Source organism: Acanthochromis polyacanthus, chromosome 7 (assembly GCF_021347895.1).
Source record: "Acanthochromis polyacanthus isolate Apoly-LR-REF ecotype Palm Island chromosome 7, KAUST_Apoly_ChrSc, whole genome shotgun sequence".
Classification (NCBI taxonomy): Eukaryota; Metazoa; Chordata; class Actinopteri; family Pomacentridae; genus Acanthochromis; species Acanthochromis polyacanthus.
In genome coordinates, this window is record NC_067119.1 from 5887545 (window position 1) to 5911911 (window position 24367).

Below are 24367 nucleotides of genomic sequence, written 5' to 3' on the forward strand. Positions count from 1 at the left end.
TAATAACAAATTGAAGTACAAGTTCACAGTCCAGATGTGCTCAAAGGTCAGTGTTTGAATTGCACCATCAGAATGATCTGAATTAAATTTGGTTTGAAACTTCAATTACTAACTTTCTTATTTTACAAACTAGTAATAGTCTTAATTTTATTTGTAATTGTTCATGTTTGGGTCGGTTGCTTCTGAATTTGATTTTGCTTTTAAACGTTGACTTGTGCGCAATTTGTTTTGGCCCAAAAAAGACTCTTTAATGTCAAAATGAAAACGGATTACTATAAATTATTGCCAGTTAATTAAGAATATAAAGATACATGTGAATATCTCTCATAGACTGGAGTCACAGGAGGATGTGTTTTAGTTTTAGTTCAGATCAAACAAAGACTAGTAGCCTTCAAACACCTTTCTGAGTGAATTAATTCAAAGATACACAAAACAGAGGTTAGATTTAAACATAAAGGTAAGATTTATTATCCTCACTCATTCAAAACACGTTCAGATACACAGTTTCAGACAATATTCGCATAATTTCCAAGTATAGCGAGTATCTTTTAGTGCTGAAATCAGAGCTGTTTGGTTGATCAGACGAGCTCTGTACCAGTGTCGATAATTCCTCCCTTTTGTCTTCATCGATTTCTTATTTTTGGTTTCAAAAACCAGAACAGAACCGCAGGCAGCAGGAGGTGTTTTTATTTTTTATTTTTTAACCATCTGCTGCTTCTTACTTCGACTCTTTTACCGTCTTCACTTCCTTCCTCTCAGACGCCGGTCTATTTTTCTTTTTCCTGGCTCCTTTATTGCTTTTTGGGTTTTTTTTGAGCCAAGCCAGTTTTAAGTGCACCTGTTGCCATGGCGACGAGGTGATTTGTAAAACCCGAGTTTGGCCTTCACTTCCTGCTCGTTTGTCCTCAGCCACACCTCTGGAAAAGATGACTTCGTGGCGTGTTTGTGCCAAAAACTCCAATCTCCCTGTTTGTTTCTTTGCAGCCATGAATTTCACAAAAGGGAACAAACATTATTCACTGGATTCTTTCTCGATTGTTTTTTCTCCCGAGTTGTCGAAAACACGCAGCGAGTCTGCCTTGAATATGTGGTTTTTACAAGCTGAGCAGCAGCAAAGTACACGTCCTGCTCTTTAAAAAGTCAATTCCTCAAAGTGTAGTCAAGATGTTTTACAACAGGTTGAGTCACGGTTTAATTTTATTGTAAAGTGTTGAATTCGTGATTCGGTTTGATAGTGTCTAAAGTTGGATTTTTGCTCTTTTGAAGCAGCACTTTCATTGTTCTTTGACCTCTGAGTGGGAGAAGAGCTGCAGCAGTGGTTGGTGTCAGTAAAGTGGTTTTAGTGGAACTTCATAAGAGGTGTGATTTACACTTTGACTTAAAATAGACTTTATACTCGAGGGCCCACAGTGTCAAAATTATCTACAAGTGAAGTGATATTGAACTGAAACTTCCCTGAAAGGTCCCTGCAAAGGATTATGTTTGAAGATTAATGACTTTGTTTGTACAGCGCCTTTCAAAAACAAACTTGCAACAAAACAAATGTCAGATTAGAGAAATAATTTGTGACAAAAAAAATCAACAAATAAGATCCCAAACATGCTACAGAACCTGTGCCAAAGTGCCTTCCAGTAAAGAGGATTATACATCTACCTGTTACAAAGGAAAATAGGTAAACTGTGATTGTTTTTGAAAATCATTAGTATTAGTGTTATTTAATCTATTTTTTTCTTGCAGGAAAGCCTCCTTTAAGGTTATTTAGCATTTACAAGACCTTTCAAATAAAGGATTATCTGTTTTCTTCAACGTCTCCCAAAAATTACATCCCTATACAACATATCTGCCCTCTAATTTTTAAAGAAATGCATGTTCTCACTGGAAACTAAGACTGTGATGTAGTGGGAAATGCTTCTAATTTGAAGGAGCCACAGTGTGCATTTAAAGAGAATAGAGGCGTAAGTGAGAAACAGGACTTTTATCCAGGGAACTAAAGTTTGTATCCCTTGTCGAAACATTGTTCTGGGATCTGAGTTTAGTGTTTTCTGTTTACTTTCAATTTTCATTTACTATTTGTTTAGGTTTCTGCATATACAGTGAATCATTGTTAGTGCTTTTGTTTGAAAACCAGTTTGAAAAAATTACCCAGTTAAGTTCCAGAAAATATCACAGTTTGGGGTAAAATTCAGCTTTTTAACAAACCAAGTAGATGAGCCCCGCCCCATGTTATACTATATGATTGAACGTCTGAAAAGGAGTGAAATCAAGCAGAAAATATTGTATATTGACCACAAAATGTAGCTAAGAATGCAGTTTAATTGTATGGGATGGTATAGACATTTTACTTAATGACACATGTAAAGTAAACCGAGTTTTATTCTTTGCCAAAAAAAAAAAAAAAAAAAGCCCAGACAAGAGTGTGACCGAGACTGGATGGAACAATCTTTCATTTATAAGACAGAATATGTGTGGAGAACATGATGTGGCCAAGTCAGTGTCACGCAGTTCTGACGGTTAGGTCTAGACAAAGGTGCGAAATAGAATCAGATATACTGGTGCACTGGTGCAAATGGTCCCTGAAAGGCCAGAAGGTTGTAAAAAAGACTAGAATAATAAGCTGCCATTGCGAGGAATATCATTTTTGGGAAACTGGGCTGGTTTTCTTACATAAGTCAGTGACCTTTCATCCAAGAAACTTGACTTTGGGCCCCATTTATAACCATAATTCTAGTATTATGGACAGTTTTTGACAATAACAGTGCACCCATTTAAGTTTTTATTTGTATTTTCAGTCAGTGTTTGGTTAAGTTTAGTTCTGGTGCTTTAACCAAGTAGTTTTGAGTAGTTTTTGATCATGGTTTGGGTCACTACTAGAATGTGTAAGTTTCCAGGATGGAGACTTTACATGGACTTCCTTATAAAACCGCAAGAGGTCACTTTCAGCATCACGGTTAAGTCTCGACAAAGGTGTGAAATGGTATCAGATATACTAAAGGTTACAATGGTTTTATGTTATCACAGGTGCAAAAGGTCCCTGAAAGGCCAGAAGGTTGTCAAAAAGAGAAGAATAACCAGCTGCCATTGCAAGAAATGTCATTTTTGGGAGACCGGACTGTTTTTCTTACCTAAAGTCACTGAACTTTCATCCAAGAAACTTGAGTTCGGGCCCCATTTCTAACCATAATTATAGTAACAGTGCACCCATTTAAGTTTTTATTTGTGTCAGTGTTTGGTGAAATTTAGTTTTGGTCTTAAACTAAGTAGTTCTGAGAAGTTTTTGAGCATAGTTCAGATCACTACTACATTTCCAGGGTGGAGACTTTCCATGGACCTGTTCATACAACCGCAAGAGGTCGTCTTCAGTACCATGGTTACTTTCTGGTTGTCAATGATCAGAATAGATGACAACACATCTTCCAAATCTGCTACAAGGTCTAGGAGGTCCCTACTGGCTTTTATGTATGGGAATGATGAGCAGCTATCATCCAAATTGAGTACGATTAGTTGTGTTTTAATTACTGACTAACCCGGTCCAGGGACTGTGAGGGTGTAAAGGGTTAAAGAAGAACTAAGACCTTTATCTCACAGCCACGTTATTCCAGCAGTTTGTCACCAACTTGTGTTTGGCTCTGGGGCTTATTGAAGTGTTTCCTGCTTTGGGCACCAAAGCAAAAACAACACTCACTGTTTCCTGTGGAGGTAATTTAATGTCATCCGCCTGCAGCAGCTAGTTTAAGGTGCCTTTTATTGGTTTGTGGTGATTCTGCACCTGCTGCTCAAAGAAACGACAGAGTCTTTGGTGTTGAAACCAGCTTGGTTTTCTGCGCTGCATGAGGAAATTTCTTTCAAAAGAAACACGACGACTTGTGATTGGATTAGAATAACCGTCCCGACAATAACATGCCTCAACCTTATTTCCTACTGAGACACAAAATTACTAACGAAAAGGTTTTTACATTTGGTTTGCTGAGAGCACAAATGACAAGTTCTGTAAGTAGAACTCTGTCCAGACAGTCTAATGATCAGAACAGAGTTGGAGCTGAAACAATATAATACAAAAACAAATGATAAATTGGAAAGAGTGAATGATTTCTGCTTGCAAAAATAAAAAAAAGGCTCACTATAGGTTTGTTTAACGGTGATGAAATCTAAGCGAAAGGTGCCCGATTGCAGGGAATGATGCAAAAAGGTGAAGTTTATTTCCAAGAGATCATCGTCTCTTTTCCTTGGGGATGCTTTATCTAATTGTTAGGTGAAGGTTTCAGCCTTAAAATTTTAATTATTCCCAATTAAAGCAGAAATTTATCACCCGTCTAATGAATTGCAGCATATGCCAGGGCTTTTATGAGCACATAAATTGTGTCACACCAGCCGAGGACATGGAGGTCTGTGAACTCCTGAATGGGGAAAGAGGTAACCTTCCCCTCGGCATGCAGAGGAGAGTTCATTCTAATTATTACAGTGACTGTGAATCAGCTCGTGTGTGTGAAGGACGAGGATGGATTAGCTTTGGGGAAGGACATTGTGAAACATTTTAAAGGTCACAACCGCCATCGAAAGATTTTTAGGTCACAGCTGTCAGAGGCCATCAAAGTGAGGACATATTATCTGGATCTCATTCCTTCAAAAGGATGTTTGAGAGATAAAGAGGAGATTTTTAGATTTAGGGTGAAGTTTTAAGGGTTATTTTTTAAGCTGAGGCTGGAAATATTTTTCTCACTATCAACGAATCCCATTAAAATATAATGTGTCAGAGTTGTCTGACCTCTCCACCCGTCTGTGGATCTCAGCTAAAAGCCCGTCAGTAAAACTGGTTCAGTATTTAAATGAAATGGTTACATAACACGTTCACACTTCAGTTTAAAAAGGGACACGATGAGTCTGCAAATCCATGAATAAAAAATATAAAACCATGAATTTTCCATCTTGAGGTCAGTATTTGACTATTGTGTGTCCTACAGATGTCCTGAGCCCTATCCTTAGATCAAGCTCAGACTCTCAATGCAGTTATTAATTGATCAGTGTCAACCTAAACCTGATCATTTGTTTCTATCCACAAACTGTCAAAAATTTGAATAATTTACTTCATATGTGCAACAATAATTGATAATGTACATCAGAAAAATATTTACAGATTTTGATGCCACAGACACAATTTATAAAGAAAACAAATGTCCTGAGCAATAAAGTCACACAGAAGATTCTGTCATGTTGCCTCTTTTCTAGCTAAACACCCACAATCCTCTCTGCTTCAGCTGCCTCCATCCTCTGCTCACTACAGTAAGAGGCTCCACCTGGTGGTGCAATCAGGTACTGCAGCTAATCGAAAATACTTGAAATGTTATATATTATCTTCGAAATTAGTATTGGGTATCGGCAGACACTAAATATTCAATGACTTGGATCAGGGACGGAACAAAATACCAGACTTCTCATGACTCAGAAAACAATTAAACAAATGGCAAATGAACAGTAAAACACAATGGACACAACTCTGTCAGGGGTAAAAAGCACAGTTAAACCCAGTGTTCTCCCACACCATACAGATGCAGCTAATGTAAATGTCCCACCGATTATCGAGGTAAATATGCCGTCCTATACGCAGACCACAAAGCTTGACTGTTATTTGTTTCCCTTGTGGACAAATTTCTGAGATTGTTTGGTTAATATAAACCCCCTGTCAAAAGTTTTGAGACACTTTCTCATTCAAATAAATTCGTCTCAAAACTTTTGACAGGGGGTGTATATAAATTTGTGGTAGTTGTGACATCTCTCGGGTTGGACAGTTGGGCCAAGAGATCATATGATGATGCTTTCATGCAGAATCTCAATTCACAGTTCTCCCCACTGATTTAGTTGAACTCATGCGATCACGTCATCAGTTTTGCAGTTCTGTCATTAACAGTCGTTGGACAACAATCTAGTGCTATTTGTGGTTTTATTTTATTTTATTTGGCTTGTGTTGTTGATGATGATGAAAAAAAACTTGAGAATTCAGAACCATTTCTTTAAAAGTTTAAAGTTAAGCTTTGTCGTGTAGTTTTGCAAAATAGTGTTTGTGGATTCCCCTCCTCCTCCGCCTCCTCCTCCTCCTCGTCCTTCATTTTATGTCATCTTAAACCAAACTTGTCTCATTGGTTTCTTGACGTCCATGACTCACAAAGCTACTCTACTTTTCTCAGACATAATCACTAACTGTTCTCATTGTCGCTGCCGCCTCGGGACGCTCAGACAGCCACAAACAAAACAAGAGTTCAAAGACTCGTTCGGAGGTTGATTAGAATTTGGCATTTTTCTCTGAGTCTTTGGAGCCAGTTATTGTTGGCTGTTGTTCATCCATGTAAACAAAGATAAAACACAAAGGGAAACCCTTTCCAGAGCAACAAACAACGCTCAAATTAAATGCAATGCTGCCACAATTAACTGCTTTTCTAAAGACATGAGAACCTGAACAATGACAAACGTCCAAGAAACTCTTAGCATTACTCAATCAATACGCACTGTTCTGCTATTTACCAGCGTAATTAACTATTAAATATGTGCTTTTCTAATTTTGAGTGAGTAGCTAGTTCAAAAACTCTGATTTTCTTTCTTCTGCCCCCTCATTTTCTCTCCATCTGACAGAACTCTAAGTCTTTATCCCCTCAGTTTGTCAGCCACGTCGTGACTCCCACTACTGCAGAGGACTTTCAGCTGCTTTATCACCGTGCCATGTAAATATGTTTGTGTTGCCAAAGCATATGACAGAAAATAGTGGACAAATTAAAGATAAGCAGTGGGGATACCGCAGCTGGCTGCAGCTCAGGTGGTTGGAAGTTGATCACAGGGTGGTTTGATTCCCGGCTCTTCCTGTCCATGTGTTCTCTGGCGTTTAAGAGCCCAAATTACTCCCAGTGAGCAGGTTGGACATGCAAGTGTGTGAGTCGAAGGGGATCTGCTGTATTAGTGAACACTTTACTAGTATTAACAAGTCCAAAAGCATCAATAAATGGTGCAAAATTGTAATAGAATGTCAAATATAAATTAATATGTCTAAAAATGGGCTTGAAATGTCTGAAATATATTGATAAAATGCACAAAATGTGGACAAATCCCAACATATCCAAATATATCTGTCTGAATTTTTATGAAAATCTCAGGAAATATCAAAACACCTAAAAATATGCTGCAACAATTTGCTATATTAGTGAACACTTTATATTAATGTATCCAAAAATATGAGTAAAATTGTGCACATTTTTAATAAAATGTCATGGAAATATTAATAAAATATCAGAAATATAATCAGAAAATGCAGAAAACATGGACAAATCCCAAAATAACCAAAAATAACAATGGAATGGTTGATAAATATTAATATTTCTGAATTTTCTAAATTGAGATCTCAGGAAATATTAACACCCCAAAATATTAGGACCCCTACTAAATATTAATATATTCAAAAATATGTGGAAGACACACATTTTGAGAAGGATGCATTCAGACACACACCGGCTGCAAATTGCTCATGTTTTCTTCGCTGCCTGACAAAGTGTAAAACTCGGAGTACCATCTCTTTGCTTTTTTTTCTTTCCTCTTTCCATCAGAGAGATCGTTTCGTGAAGCTCCTGGATCAGCTTCACAACTCCCTGCGCATCGACCTCTCCATGTACCGAGTGAGTAAATGGTTTCAGATGCTCTTATTCTTTTCTTCATCACATATTCATGTAAAGCCTGTCCTCATTTATTCACAGCAAAAAGACACAGTGGACAGGCAGAGATCTGAATACAACGATGAATTTATCCTCTGTGGCAAACTAAAATCTTTGTCCCTCAACACATATTCATTTCCCTTCACATGATGCAAACAAAAATACACTGTATACAGCTTCTCACATGTCATTTATATTCTTGAATTTAGTTTATTCTGGGTCTTGGCATTTGGGTTGACATTTTAATAATAATATTTGTAAAATATTAAGTAGATATAAGTACAATAACAGGGAAATGTTTTTAGATGGGAAAATATAGATGCAATGTCTGCAATATGTGAATAAAGTATACAAAAATATTAGTAAAATGTGCAAAAATAATAATAGTTTTAACAATATTATGTAAACATTTTATTAAAATGCCAGGAAATATTAATACATCTGAAAATATTAGAATGTCAAGTAAATATTAATTCTCTGAACATGTTAATAAAATGCCCCAAAATATGAATAAAATCTTGGAAAATATTAGGAAAATGTCCAAAAATATTAATGTCTGAAAAAATGTACATGTCCAACAATGATAATAAAACATTGAGAGATGTGAATAAAATATTTTTAAATATTCTTGAAATGTCTGAAAAATGTTAATATGTCCAAAAATATTGTAAGATGTCATACAATATTAATAAAATGCTGGTTTTGCTTTTCATGCAAGATGTGATCAAAAAGTTCAGAGACTGTATCTGTAAAATCTGAAAATATGCCTATACCTGTACGTATAAATCCGGCCACCGTCCCCGTTGAAGTAATGTCTTGTGCAGTGATACTCGCCTCCAAGTGATCCTGCAACAGTTGTAATGTTCCATGTATATTCTGCCCAGTAAACGATCAGCGACAGGCGTTAAAACTCCTAAATTGAGTTGAAATGTTGATTCTTCAACTTTAAGATTAATTTTGGGGAAGAAGAAATACCACAACTGGTTAGTTGCGAGGTCAAGGAGTGACGATTGTATTGTTGTAGCCAAAAATCTTGACGTAATCATGGTACTTTGGAGCACCCACATCATGCCATAGTTCGGTTTGGTTACAACAGTCCCAGAACCTTCGGATCAAACCTCAAACCGTGTTACAACAACCATCATAGTTGACGAAAAACCCCACAACAAGCTGAAAAACGTTTCTATCCAAAGAAGCACATTGCTTACTAAGTGTGTACTTGTGTTTATGTGCAGAATAACTTCCCAGCCAGCAGCAAACCTCGACTCAGTGACCTCAAGTCAACCGTGGATCTTCTCACCAGCATCACGTTCTTCAGGATGAAGGTAGAAACAACAAATCAGCTCACAATACAAGATAGCAAATTATCCATTGATAAACCAAGCATCAGATACATGAAGAGGAGCTTTTAGTATGTTTTTAATGCCTTTTTAATGGAGTGTTGCTGCGTTAAACCTGAATTATTGAGGCAACATCTAAGAGTTGGGTAGTTACACACCTTTATACAAAAAGTCCAGAGTTCTTTGTGTTTTTTGCAGGTTTTTGTCCTTGTGAGGACTTTAGTTGGGGCAGAAACAGGAGAGCAAACAGACTGCAGTGTAGCAGGATTGATTGCAGCCACTGATTAATGTGTCTCAGAGCGAGCTTGTGTTGAGTTCAGGTCTGTTACAGGAAGATTGATTCCACAGCGAAGGACACAGGAACAGTGATTTGGAATGAAGTCAGTCACAGGACTTTATACCGTAGATTAACTAACCAAAATGGTGTGATAAAGTTTCTATCTACCTACTGTGTTGCTCCTGAACTTGCTTCTGAACTTATATCTGACCCGTCTTCCCACTCCAACGTCTGACAATGTTCAGGTCTTGGAGCTGCAGAGTCCTCCCAGAGCAGCCAACGTGGTTCGGGATTGCGTCAAGGCCTGTCTGAACTCCACCTACGAGTACATCTTCAACAACTGTCTGGAGCTCTTCAACCGCCAGTTTCAACCCGCCGTCCAACCAGTGAGTTTCGACATCTTTTGCAGTAAATGGTCTGGAGGTTTTTCTCAAATCTTTCGTGTTGTACTGCAGGAATGTGTTATAGAAGAACATTCTACAGCGTGCTTCCTCAACAACGTATCTAAAGTATTCTGAGGATACTGCAGGCTGCCTTTGTTGTTAGTGGACTGTTATATTTAAAACACCCAAAGCCTTGATAATAACTTGAAACATTCATTAAAAGTCCATTTGAGATCATAACCTAATCTGTGACCCTGACGTCTTAGTGATCTTTTAACTAGGGGACTTCCTGTTCAAGGTTTGTTGTTTTGTCCCCAATCCAATCCAAGTCATTTAATATTCAGTGTCTGCAGATACCCAACAACAGTTTACAAGCATTGTAGATTATCTCTGTTACCTGGTTACATTACCAGGTTAAATACTTCCTGTTAAATACTGAAACAAACAGAGGAGGTGGGCAGTTCCATGTTGAAGATAGGCTAGTAAAGGAGCACCATGACAGAGACTTGTCTGAGGTTTACTGATGCTATTGAGCTTGGATAAAGTTAGAAGGTGAACTTGTGTCTCAATTCAGCATTTGTAAGTCCATTTGTAGTTTTTTATGCTCCTACATGGAGAATTAAGAACACGGTGAAGTTTTGTCACATGTTCACAGTTGCAGTGCAAGATGCAATTACCATAGTTCCAGTACAGAGTATAAAGCTGATGTGCTGCATGAAACACTATCATTAAAACTCACGACTTTGGTTCTTGTTAAACCACAACTCACCACAGACAGGCAAGTACAATAAAACACTCATTAACTGTGATGCAGTGTGGTGGATAAAAGGACATTTACACAAATAGCTGCAACTTGAGTTTGCCTTTAATCAGACTGTAACCTTTGTTGTGAAAAATATCTACCTGTAAGTTATATTTTAGGCTGGTGATGTGTTCCAAAGTTGACAGTTCTTTATCGAAAAAGCCATATTTAGATCTAAAAGTCGGTATGTTACAGTGCCAATTTTTCTGTCAGCGTCTCGTTTTTGGATACATGTGGAAAAGTAAATTCTATTTCCATTTTTAGAGCCACTGCCAGCATATTAATACAGTAAGCTCCTTATAAATACTTAAATAATGTGCTAATGTTTGAAGTTAGACTGCCAACATGCCAATATTTAAGATGCCGTGTTTGGCAAGACGTTATAATTTCAATTTTTGTAGGGGATATTCTGGTTTCATGAGTCATTTCTTGCCTTAAACCAGTTTTCGGGTCCTGAAGTGTTGTTTTTTGGTTTTTTTTTGACAAAGTTCTTGTGCCTTTGAGAATATTTAAATCAAGCAGAAACAGGATCTAAACGTCTGTGACATGAGGCACTAATGAACTAAATTTCCGTCACTCAAACAACTTTTTCCAGAACACTGAAGATTCAAGTCTTGATGTATGTATGGTCATTACACCAGGCTGGTTCTGGTATAAATTAACACTATTTTACATGGCAATCAAGGAAAACCTCTGTTTCAGATTTATGGAGTATGCAGAGCCTCATCACACAAACGTGGAGGCAGAATTGCTTTAAATAAATCATTCAGAAGAGTGGAGGAGTAGTGTTGTAATAAATTAATCGGGGCACTGTTGAGTTGCTGGTTTTTGCTGTGTGCTGTCGAACTTTTCGAACTTCCAGTCTGACAACTGGATTCTCACAACGTTTCCTTCTCGCAGCCTGAGCCAGAGAAGAAAAAGAAAAAGAAGAAGGAGAAAGCTGAGGGAGAAGGTGAAGGAGATGACGAAGAAGAAGATGAGGAGGAGGAGGATGAAGAGGAAGAGGAGAAGAAAGAGGAGAACCAGCCAGAGGAGCAAGGACCGAGCATCCAGAATCTGGAGTTTTGGCCTAAACTGATCACGCTGATCGTGTCCATCATCGAGGAAGACAAGAACTCGTACACGCCCATCATTAACCAGTCAGTACTCAGCTTTGTTCATGTGTTTACTGTTTGTTTTGCGGATTGTAGCATCTGTGTGCCGCTGACAGTGAAAATTAGTGTTTTTTTCCATTATTTCACAACTTATAACTGGAAATATTGATCATCAGGACGTTCAGTCATGCAGTTTTTAAAATTATTTCTTACAGCATATTGAATTTCCTATAAATCACAGCTGCTAATGGAGATAAAATGCTAATTGAAGCCTCCTTTAGCAGCATTCAAGGCCTTCTTTATTCAAATGGTCTGCACTTAAATAGATCTGTTCTGTCTTAGTGGCACTCAAAGAGCTTCACAATCTGTTTTTCATTCGCCTTTTCGCACAAATATCCACTCAATAATAGCAACAGGACTGCTATAAAAAGTGGTTTATACTGTATAAGTGAGCTCAGATGATTACAGCGAATTAGAATAACTTACATTAGTTACTCTACAATTAGTGACAGAGGATAAAGTCACACTTACTCTGTGTGTGTTGGAATTTGAGCTTCTCTGTTCTATGATTTAGCAACTAGTTCAGCCAAATGTGCATGTGAGTCCCTCCCTTTGAAATTCTGGCTCTCTAGATGCTTATAAAAAGACCAACAGTGACCTCCTATGCTGCAACAAACAAGCAAAAATGAAACCCAGCATTTAGACCTTGCCCCCAAAATCAAAAAAAAAAAAAAAAAAAAGGTGTTTCTGTGCACTCGTTTAAGTTCAGTCAAATGCTAGATTTTCTTCTGCTGTTTTTCCACTGATGGCAGATCTACTTCAGTCTGTTTCCACAGATGAGTTACTCCAGTCCAAAGGAAACAGAAGCATTCAGAATGGAGCAGAGACAAATGTCGACAAAATCATGTTACTCAAGTCAACGGCAACTTAGTACCACCACTGTACTGTATTTTACATTTTTTACAATGGTCGTTGCTAGATTGTTGTTTGTTGGCGCTCATACAGAAAGCACTTTTAAGAACATTGCTGCTGTAAACACAGAAAGCTGATAAAATATCGGCTAACAATGGCTAATATTGGCTAATGATATTAACAAATTATATTGACTAATAAAGGCTAGTAAAGGCTAATAAGGCTAATAAAGTCTAATATCGACTGATAAAGGCTAATATCCGCTAATTTTGGCTAAAAAAGGCTGATTAAAGCTGATCAAGGCTAATATCAGTCAAATATGCTAATTTCAGCTAATAAAGGCTGATAAATGGTGATCAAGGCTAATATCAGTCAAATATGCTAATTTCGGCTAATAAAGGCTGATAAATGCGGATCAAGGCTAATATCAGCCAAAGATGCTAATACTGGCTAATAAAGGCTGATAAATGCAGATCAAGGCTAATATCAGCCAAAGATGCTAATACTGGCTAATAAAGGCTGATATTCACTGTGTAATAATTCATGCTTTTACTGCTTGTCTGTCAGGTTTCCTCAGGAACTCAATGTGGGTAAAGTCAGCGCTGAGGTCATGTGGATGCTGTTCGCTCAGGACATGAAATATGCCCTGGAGGGTAAGAGTGGGTGTCTGTGTGTGTCAATGCAGCTTGTCTTTATACTTGTGTTTGTGCATAAGAGTGAAAGAAAGTCTGGCTGCTCCTTCTTCCCATCTACATTCATGTTTCTTTACTCATCTTCACTCCATCCACTCTCTTAATTCCCCTTCATCTCCTCCAGTGTTAGATAAAGTTGACCACTATCGCTTCAAAAATGGTGAGATTATAGACTAAACTTAACATAGCTGATGGAAAGACACCGTCAGAAGAGTCAGAAAGCTGTAATCTAACATTAAATTTTCAGTCAAAACAGACATATTTAATGAGCAAAAGTGGTTGCAAAGCTGTTGCGCCTCTTTATTTCTTTTACCTTCTTTCTGCAACATCATTCAGTACTGAAGGCACCTTTGACCATCTCGTAAAAAGAAATTTTGTGCCAAAAGAAATTCTAACATGTTGGGAATTGTTGAATTATTTACATTTTATTGATATTTCCTTAAGTGAAATTCTCTAGAGCCTCCACATTACAAATGTATTCTCATACACCAAAGCCCTTTCAAGATAAAAGCACTAATGAGAGGACTAGCAGAGGACTTGCATACGCTGAGAGTCCATTTGTCTAATTTGAAACCTGCTTTGCAGCTCAATATTTTGACTTCTGACTGTGTCTCATAGTAGAAACTGACAAAACTAGTTAGCTGTAACCCTCTGGAACTAGTTTAGATTGTTTCTTTCAAGTTATTGTGAAAGTTTTCAATCAAATTATTACTTCTGTAGAGTTCAAATGACAAATGCAGTTGCTAAATAGATCTTTTTCTAGACAGTTTTTAGTGTGTTTACTCCATCTTCCAGCTCCCCTAGTTTACGTCTTTTAATATTTTTCTTTTCTTTTCTAAATCTCCGTCATTCTTGCATCAAACCTGCTTTTTTTATTTGTCTAAATCTTCATTGTTTGTGTTGTGATTCTGTTGCCATCTCAGCTCCTGCCTCATTTCGCATCCGCAGAGTTGATTTCTACGCCGGTAAGACTGTTTGTGTGTGTGTGAGAAGAGTGTGTTTTTATCTATAGCAGGGTTTTGCCTCACGGACTGTTTTATTATCATTACAACAATGAAGTTAGAACATTAATCTGTTTGTGTGCTTACTTGCTTGTTCATAAATCATGTAAATTTTACTTTAGGCGTCATCTCAATACCGTTTATCTGAATTTAAAGGAGTGAGACAATAATAGAAAAGAGTCAGAGAGCAAACAAGGTGCATGAATTAGGAAAACAAAATTAGAAACCTGAAGCTTTATTTGAATGTGTAAAGAAAAAAAAGAAAAAAATACAAATGAATTTTGCAGCTACACAGCTCTAGTAGCCTGAGATTCAAAGTACTGTTGAATGGTAATAGGTGGAATTGAAAAATGCAGCTAATTACTGTAAATATTAATTATAATAGTCTGTAAACTGATATTATTACCACAGTTATTCACCACTTGTTAGTAAATGATCCATAACATGATATTGATCTACAGCTGAGGCACTGAGAACCTCTTATTTATAGGATTTTTTTAAATTTGTTAATAAGATAATGAGTCTTTTTGACACTCTTTCCAAAGTGTGTGTCTACTTTCTGTATTTTTTTATGAAGAATATATCAAATTAAACAATTAAAACAACGTTCAATGTGTTACCAATCGTAATTATAACCTGAATCTGAAGCTCCTCTTGACTTCATGTTGCTTTATAACGAATTTTAGGTCATTTTTTAGATATTTATGCTTGTCGTTTTAGCCTCACCATCACTGTAGTGTGTTTAGAGACAAAGCAGGCAGCTGTTTTTTTGCCAAAAACTTCTAAAAAATCTGCTGTAAGCTACCAACTCAGTACTAAACAGCAACCAGACATAGACATTTCCCTCAGGTGTTGGTGGAGACCAAAATCGGAGATAAAAGAGGATTTACTTTCCACAGAAACTTGACTCCTGTTAAAAAGCACATGTACTACTGGCTGACAAACCATAAACTAACACTGTTTAGAATAGCTCTCTGACTTACATTAAAATCCTTCCTTTCTTCGTGCTTTTCTTTGCTACAAGAGAGCAGAAATATTTTGTTGTGTCTCGTGGGACTGTGGCATCGACTCTTCCACTATTTACTTCTGCTTCTTTATACCTTCTAATTAAAGCCTGGACTTGAATTAGTTTTGGGACCAAGGATTGGTCTCTTTCCTCTCGTTCTTTCATTCACTTTTTTTTTTTGGCTCTGATTGGATCTTGATGAAAATCTCAGTGAAGAATCACCGTTCTGTTGAAGCGTTTTTAAAGTTTCACCTGGTCCAAACAACTCTATAGAAGTCTCCAGCAACTTTTGGATTCATTTTTAGTATTATGAGCTCATGCAGTGAGTTTAAAGGGGCACACAAAGGACAGGTTGCTCTTTGTTAATTTGTTTATTGGTTCATGCATCCATTAGTTGATTAATATCCTGTGTAACACTACCTGTAAAGTAATCAAAACATGGAAGATTGATGCGTCTCAGTCCTATGCTTTGTTGTTGTTGTTCTTGATATGTGCTGCATTTTTGATCAGAGTTTGATGAAATATGAGGATAAGATTCTTCATTAGTCATCTTGGGAAGAGACGTGCATCACTCCTGTGCATCTAAAACAGACTTTAAGTTCATTACTGCCACCTACTGGGCTGGAGTGTTCAAATTTGGGAACTGAGAAAGATGCGATTAAATGTGTTATTTTTTTTCTGTAATTAATTAATCAAAATTAACGCACTAAAGTCACATCCCTAATTTAAACACAATATTAAAGTATGTTTAGGTACCTATAATAAAAGATACCTGGAATTCACTCCAGTTCACGGCCAATTTAAATTGAAGTTAATATTACTGAGTGAGTATTCCAAATAGACTAGGAACAGTTTTCAATCTGCATCTTATTAGCTGTAGTATACACAGTGTAAAAACAAACTTGGCAGCAAATCAGTACCAAGTATAAAAACACTTTTCTGCTTTTTCTGCTCCATCAGCTGAATACATGTAGGTTCCCGTGGCAACATAACACACATGATTTGTACTTGCACAGCTTGTTCAGCGGTGTTAATAATGTACAGCTCAACAGGTTCGCTAAGAATCTGTGTCGCTCAGAGAGAGTATTGTCAGGAGACAAACCGGTGAAAGGAAGACGCTTTTCTTCAGCCAATTTAAATCCCAAACTCCGAAGCAGGTTAGCCGTGCAGCATCAGTTACCATGGTGATCTAGCAGGTTAAAAGAAAGACGTCTTTGTGAATTTTAAAGCTCGATGTAGCTGCTAATCCGCTGTTCTCACTTTGTAGCGCAGCCCTCGGATCGGCTCTCCACCTTTCATGAATAATGCAAAAGATTCACGGGTTCAAACATTAGATTTACACTTTACAGAGATTACAGACCTGTGTTTTTATTCGTGAGTGTTTCTGAACATGGGGTTGCTTTTTTCTCCACAGAACATGAGAGGCATAAGCTCTGTAAGACGGCCGACTACATGAACCTCCACTTCAAGGTCAAGTGGTTGTACAACGAGTATGTTAAGGACCTGCCGGCCTTCACTGAAGCTGTGCCCGAGTACCCAGCGTAAGGAACACACTTCTTTTTCTTCTCGTTCATTATTTCACACAATCCTTGGCTCTCCGGGACAAAAGGGAAGCTCGTCTTCGTTTATTTCCTTCTGACTCTTCAATAACATTTTGCCTGTTAAAGCACACAAACTTACCAACACTCAAAGCTCTTCTTTCCGGGTTTACACTTGAAATAAAGACGACAGGATAATATTAATAATACCTTTTTGTTGACAGCTTTCAGTACCGCGTTACAAGGTGTTCCACTCAAATTTAAAGAGCAAACATCCGACACAACACAGACTGAAACAGACCAGATATATGCAGAATCAACTGTAGGCTTTTTTTGCAAAGATGTTTTGAAAGACGGTTTCAAAAAGTGTTTCTGAATCTTACAGAATTCAGTAATAAAACATTCTTTTTCTCTCTCTCTCTCTGTTGAAGCGACGCTCATTTAAAAAGACGAAAAAAAAGTGTCGCATCCAGTAGCTTTCCTCATGTTTTGTGTATGAACGTCGCGGTTCGTCGGGTTAAGCCTCGCTGAGTTGTGTCTTGTTATTGTTCCAGATGGTTTCTCCAGTTCGTCCTCGCCTGGTTGGCGGAGAACGAGGAAGTGTCGATGGAGTTCATGCACGGAGCTCTGGAGAGAGACAAGAGAGAAGGGGTGAGTCAAAGAAATCAAGAATGTGAAGGACGTCATGTCAGAAAGCATCAATGTGTATCCACCTTCATTATTTAGAATTTAGAGCTCAGCTAGGTTTCTGTTTACTTTAAAAATTTAGTATTTGCAGCAATTCATATATTTTGTATTTTTGGACAAACACGACACGTTATCTATAAAACTATAAATGAAATGAGGTTTTAAAAATGCTATTTGGAGCCCAGGCTGTAGTTTAACAGTTTATTTAGTGAGTAAACTGTGAGCAGCTCTGATCCTTGCAGAGTTTTTAAATTGTTGTAAAGTTTAAAGTCTTGCTGCTACCAAGAAACACATCATAACAATTAATATACTAGCGTTTACTCTTTCACTGGCTAACTACACAAACTTAACAGCATCAGTGATGGTTTGAGAATGAAAGTTTAGCAATAAAAGAGAAACTAATTTATCACAGTGTAATTTTTTGGAGCAACAGTTCCCAAAATGGTGATGAAAATATGAAGTAAACGCTAGCTTTAGCTCCTATGGACAATGTAAAAATGGATTTACATTAGTAGATTTCTTAAATAGTGAAGGAATTCTCATGGTTTCTTCACCACTTATGATAAATCTGCTCATAATTCCATCAACCATGTAACTAAACAGGCTAAATTAGCGGATTTAGTTGTGATTAGTACACTAGCAAGCACCTGCTCATTCTAGCCTCATGCCTTATTTTCTACTTCCCCACCACCCCATGTCTTCCACGCAATTGCGGGTTTTTTTTAAGTAATGTATGCAGTCATTTTGGCATCACTGGGGGAAACAAATCCGTACTGACCTTTGTAATGTTGTGATTCAAGTAATTCGAGAGGAAACTAGACTCTGCAAATCCCAGGTGAAAAATGAAGCCAATGTGGAAGCAGCGTAAACCCGCATTCTTTCCAATAGCCAGCAGGGGGCAACTCATCTGGTTCGAAAAGAATAGAAGTCTCTGAGAAAATGGCCCTACTTCTCACCTGATTTGCCACCTTCATAAACATTTTCCTAATAAGTTTATGGTCTCAATTGCCAGTTTCAAGAATTTTGTAAAACATCATGATGTTTGTTTTGTAAATTATGGTCCCATTTTGAATTAAATAGATGAAAAATAGATAAAACGGGGTGTGTTTGAGCGTGGGACTACCTTGTAAGACCTGTACATTTTCAAAATTAGGCTTTTTTTGTGCCTTTTCCAGTTTTCTGCCTCCTACAGCCTAAATATTTGGATTAGAAATTACTTTAAGCAAACACAGCTGGCTCTCCTGTTCATTTGTATTCCTCTAATAAGGGATCATGTCCTTATTGTTGCCCTCAGCAAGAAAAGATGGATGAAAACGACTGTGATATGAGAATATATCATGGAACCTCATTGCACACTACAGTTCCTCAGTAAAGATGTGCCATTTGCAGAAGTTGTATTCTGAATTAAGCGGTTCTAAACGACACTGCCATGCTTGCATTTCCAAATTATTCATCGGTAACTGCATATTGTAGCTGCATATTGTGACATTTAGCTCATCAATTTGAGCGATGATCTCCTCATCAAAGCATCAACAGTCAAAAATCTAATTCCGCATTTTACTCTAAAGTCTCTATTTACGTTTTATAGTTTCCTCTGGAGAGAGAAATCGCATCATCAGACGCTAGAATTTAATTTGGGCAACGAGGATCAATTATTCTGGCTGCTCCATCAGTAAATACGTAGACATTATGTTTGTCATCTGAGCTATTACGATTGGTGTAAAATGTGCATAAATGTTGTCAGTTCATGTTCCTTTTGCAAATAACTGAAATCTGACTCAGATAGTTGATAAGAGAAGTAATGGAAGGTGGCTCATATCCTAAAAATATAGACTGAAATATGTCGTCGAGTATCATGTAGCAGCTACTTCCTGAGCATTTGTGTCTTCCAGCAGCAGACTGTGGTGAAGGACCCTGATAGTAATCAAGGTTAACTTCCTGCCACACTGACATCCAACAACACAATGAAAGACCGCTTCAGTCTCGTGACCTTTAGTTCAGACTCTCACGGATCGATGAGTTCATTCAGGTGAGGCAGGGCTCTTATTTTGGAAAGCTGGTCCCAGATTACCTGAATGATGGACAAGTCTCATCTCTGAACCTACTGCCGCTGGTCCCAGAGCTGCACTTTATCTTCAGGGAGCTTTTTTAGAGACTAAAGTTTGTTCTGAAGAGAAAACTTTGTGGTCACTGAACACACCGACCGTTCATTAATTCATTTCGAGGCTCTCCAAATGTTTATATTGGTCATTAGAGAAGTGTCTGTTTTTACACTACAGTGGGCACAGAAGCCAAATTAAGAACTGCCTTCAGACCAACAAACTTTATGAGATCATTTTCATCCTAAAGGGGAGATGAAGAGTTTGTTTTTCTGTTTCTGTGGTCTGTACGTGCAGCTATCTTCAGTCATGCGGTTTTGCCTGCATGCATACTGTTTTCTATTTTCTCCATTTTATCATCAGACACCAATAGAGAGGAAAGAGTTTGCTACTTTGGGGAAAAATGAGCTCTCCACATGCTATAAATTGGTTATTCGAATGGGTCTATTTGCATTTTTGCAACTTCTACAAACTGTTTTTCACTGTGCAACAACTCTGGAAAGATTTATCTTCCAACAACTTGCTCCTTTGTAAATAATTTTTTGATTCATGTTGTATATATTTTATTGATCCTGTATGCTTGCAGATAAGTAGCCACTGAATGTGAAGCTTCACTTGAGTTTAGAGAGTTTTATGTGCATTTTTTAACTCTTATAGCTGCCCAACTTGTTATTTTGCTGCTTTGGTTCACTTTTATGGCATTCATATTGCAAAATAATCTCCCAGTAATGTATGCCTGCATTAAAAGAATTAGTTTGCATCAAAAGTTTTGGCCTTCAAATAAACAAATTGACTACATTTAGGACATGACATACATGTCTCAAACCCAAATGATAAAGCAGCCCAAGAGGAATGAACAACATTAAGGTTAAATCTCTTTAAACAATATGTGAATACAGAAAGTGTACCGCATTTATCTTTAGCATCTTGATTCTGACTTTGCTGCTACCATGGAAACACCCAGCTGTGCACGGCAGGAAATATAAAGCTACATCACAAAAGGAGAGAACAGACTCAGAGCTTACAGGTGGAAAAGCAGCAGAAAAGCACAAAACTAGCTGCACACTAACAGACTGTGTTGGATAAAAAGTGTTCATTTACTAGATTCCTAAAAGGATGCAGCCGCTGGATGTTTTTGCTCGCCTTTATCCTCACTCTGGCCTCATTTTTCAATATATGAAGACCTGCATCTCTATGGAAACAGCTTAACCATGAAGATGGAGAGAGGACTCAGAAATTATACCGTTCAAAAAAGCAAGAAAAAAGAAAAAAAGTTGAATTTATGCTTATTAATGCTGCCACCTCCATGCTTCACATCATGATGCTGCCCCCACCGTGCTTCACATCATGATGCTGCCACCACTGTGCTTCACATCATGATGCTGCCACCACCGTGCTTCACATCATGATACTGCTACCACCGTGCTTCACATCATAATACTGCCACCACCATGCTTCATATTACGATGCTGCCACCTCCATGCTTCACATCATAATACTGCCACCACCATGCTTCACATCATGATGCTGCCACCACCGTGCTTCACATCGTGATGCTGCCACCACCATGCTTCATATTATGATGCTGCCACCTCCATGCTTCACATCATGATGCTGCCACCACCGTGCTTCACATCATGATACTGCTACCACCGTGCTTCACATCATAATACTGCCACCACCATGCTTCATATTACGATGCTGCCACCTCCATGCTTCACATCATAATACTGCCACCACCATGCTTCATATTACGATGCTGCCACCACCATGCTTCACATCGTGATGCTGCCACCACCGTGCTTTACATCGTGATGCTGCCACCACCGTGCTTCACATCATGATGCTGCCACCACCGTGCTTCACATCGTGATGCTGCCACCTCCATGCTTCATATTATGATGCTGCCACCACCGTGCTTTACATCGTGATGCTGCCACCACCGTGCTTCACATCATGATGCTGCCACCACCGTGCTTCACATCGTGATGCTGCCACCACCGTGCTTCACATCATGATGCTGCCACCACCGTGCTTCACATCGTGATGCTGCCATCACCATGCTTCATATTATGATGCTGCCACCTCCATGCTTCTCATCATGATGCTGCCATCACCATGCTTCATATTATGATGCTGCCACCTCCATGCTTCTCATCATGATGCTGCCATCACCATGCTTCATATTATGATGCTGCCATCACCATGCTTCACATCATGATTTTGCCACCACCGTGCTTCACATCGTGATGCTGCCACCACCGTGCTTTACATCATGATGCTGCCACCACTGTGCTTCACATCATGATGCTGCCACCACCGTGCTTCACATCATGATGCTGCCACCACCGTGCTTCACATCGTGATGCTGCCATCACCATGCTTCACATCATGATTTTTCCACAACCATACTTCATGGTTTGAATGATGTTTTTAATCTGTTCAATGTATGGTGTCTGCTAAACGTCTAGTTTGATGACCAGAAAGTTCATTTTTGGTGTCATCAGACTAAAATACTTTCTTCTAGCTGACTTCAAATACCTTCTGGCAAACTCAAATAGAGATTTATGATTTTTTAAAATATTTTTTTCATAATAGTGACTTTTACTTTCCGACAATACTCAGATTTTTTTTTTTTTACCAGAATCTACTGATTTTGTGAATGAACCATGCAGAATGAGGTGATTTTATGTCATTCTCTCTTTGTTTTTTCTCTTGCTCTTATAAATAATGTAATTTTCAAGATTTTTAAAAGACAGCATGCCTTCTAAACAGAGGATCAGAGTTTTCAGGGTGTTTCTACATATTTGCTACCAGAAAATCCTCTAAACAAATAATGGAGTTTACAGCATATGTTATATCCTCTGCTTCTGTTTTATTGGAGTAGCCAGATGGCAGGACTCATATGGATTTTAAAGAAGAGTCCATTAGAGCCACACTTTATTGAGGAACTGTTAAGTGCTCATTGGTCTCCTTTGGCTCTTAAAGCACCCGTTGTGGATCTACTGTACATACTGCAGGTTTATAAGGGTAGGAGAGACATACAGGAGCCCGTCACTTGTGAAATATGTAACCTGGTTGTCTTAACTACCACCATCATCCACCACACCAAGCCTCTGGATGCCATTTACATTTCAATTTGATCCACTTAGCTGATGACTTTTCTGGAGGGAGCACATGATCTGATTCCCTGATGAGCAGCATGTCAGTACAGATGACTCTTGGAGCTCAGTAATTTAGCAATTTGTCTTCTGGTTTTTCCACCCGCAGTTCCAGCAGACGTCCGAGCACGCTCTGTTCTCCAGCTCGGTGGTCGACATCTTCACCCAGCTCAACCAGAGCTTCGAGATCATCAAGAAGCTGGACTGTCCCGACCCGGCTGTGGTGGCCCATTACAACCGCCGCTTCGCCAAGGTGAGACATGTGACACAAAAACAGGCTTTACATCAGGTTTCAGTTCTGAGCAGTGGATCTCCAGTCTCTCCTGGATCTCTGTAGACATGGGTTTGCTTTTTTTTCAATTAATTGGTTTTGCTTTGTAAATACAAGCATAAGCAGATGTCGTGTTTGTCACATACATTAATAAACAGACTGAACACTGGCTGCACTGATGTGGCTAACTCCTTATTTTAGTGCATTAGGGCTTAATTAAGAAATCTGTCAGGGAGGGTGCCAGAAAAAAATACATTTAAAAACAGTGTAATACTGAAATTTAAAAACTGTAAAATAAATAAATAAATAATAGTTAATTATTATTATTATTATTATTATGGAATACTGTAAAAATTGTAAAAATAAATAAATAAAATAAATAATCAGTATTATTATTGTTATTATTTTTATCATTATAATTATTATTTGTATTATTGCAATAATACAATTATAAAAATTAAATAAATATAGATTTAAATAAATTTATTAAAAATATTTAAATAAATAAAAATAATGCAATAATAAAAAACATATATATATATATATATATATATATATATATATATATATATACATACACACAGAGAAATCTAAAATGCAAGCCCAACAAATATCTGTAAAATAATAGTATTTTTACTAAATTTGAAAACAGTAAATATCATTGTTTTTATAGTTAACTTGTAAATAAATGTTCTTTTCTGTGACTTCATTAGTTATTACCAATAATTTCACAAAACAGGGAACATAGCAGTAATATATTTTTAAAAAATCACAGTTGTTCAGAACACACTCCATATATTTTTAGGGACTGTTTCTTTGGTATTTTTTAGACATCATGGAATATCAATTAAATCAACTTTAGCTTTTCTAAACTATTTTTGAGTATTATTAGATGAACTTTTTTTTTTTTTTTTTGTAAGAAGTTCGGCTTTTGTTTGGAAGTTTGAGCTTTTTCTTTCCAAACTCAACAAAAAACTTCATCCAGAAAGGCCTTCGTTCATGTGGCCACGCTTAAACTGATTTAGCTTTTTAAGAGGGGCTGAAGTGTTCTCTCACGCTTCGATGAGTGTTTTTCTACCTAAAAATTCCTTCCTCTTGAGCCTTACTCACACAAGTCTTCCTTTTCAGCCTTTGTTGAATCATTTGTACCTGTGAGATTCTGACTAATGAGCTTCAGGTGTTTGTTTGTGGACCATAAAACACAAACATCGCGTTATGTAACCAAAATCTCGGATATCAAATTTTTCTTTCCTTAAATTTGATTCAAGCTTTGCTTTTAGACGTCGCCGTTAAACCTAAGCAGCGTTTCTCTGCAGAGGAAGGTGTGTGTCGGTGTGTTTGTGTGTGTGGATCGATGCTGGACTCATTAAATAAAGAATGGCTAATGTAAGCCATCACTCTGAGCCGTCCGTCCTT

The 24367-nt window shown here is 37.7% G+C and overlaps 1 protein-coding gene across 1 annotated transcript in view; it reads left to right on the forward strand.

Moving 5' to 3' along the window:
• Positions 1–24367, forward strand: part of LOC110962432 (protein unc-13 homolog B-like) — a 242079-nt gene that overhangs the window by 166271 nt on the left and 51441 nt on the right. The window contains exons 23-31 of the mRNA XM_051950402.1: positions 7584–7652; positions 8924–9013; positions 9551–9682; positions 11019–11027; positions 11502–11629; positions 13064–13149; positions 16610–16736; positions 17288–17384; positions 22790–22933. Of these exons, the coding sequence (XP_051806362.1) occupies positions 7584–7652; positions 8924–9013; positions 9551–9682; positions 11019–11027; positions 11502–11629; positions 13064–13149; positions 16610–16736; positions 17288–17384; positions 22790–22933 (882 nt within the window). The remainder of the gene's footprint in view (positions 1–7583; positions 7653–8923; positions 9014–9550; positions 9683–11018; positions 11028–11501; positions 11630–13063; positions 13150–16609; positions 16737–17287; positions 17385–22789; positions 22934–24367) is intronic.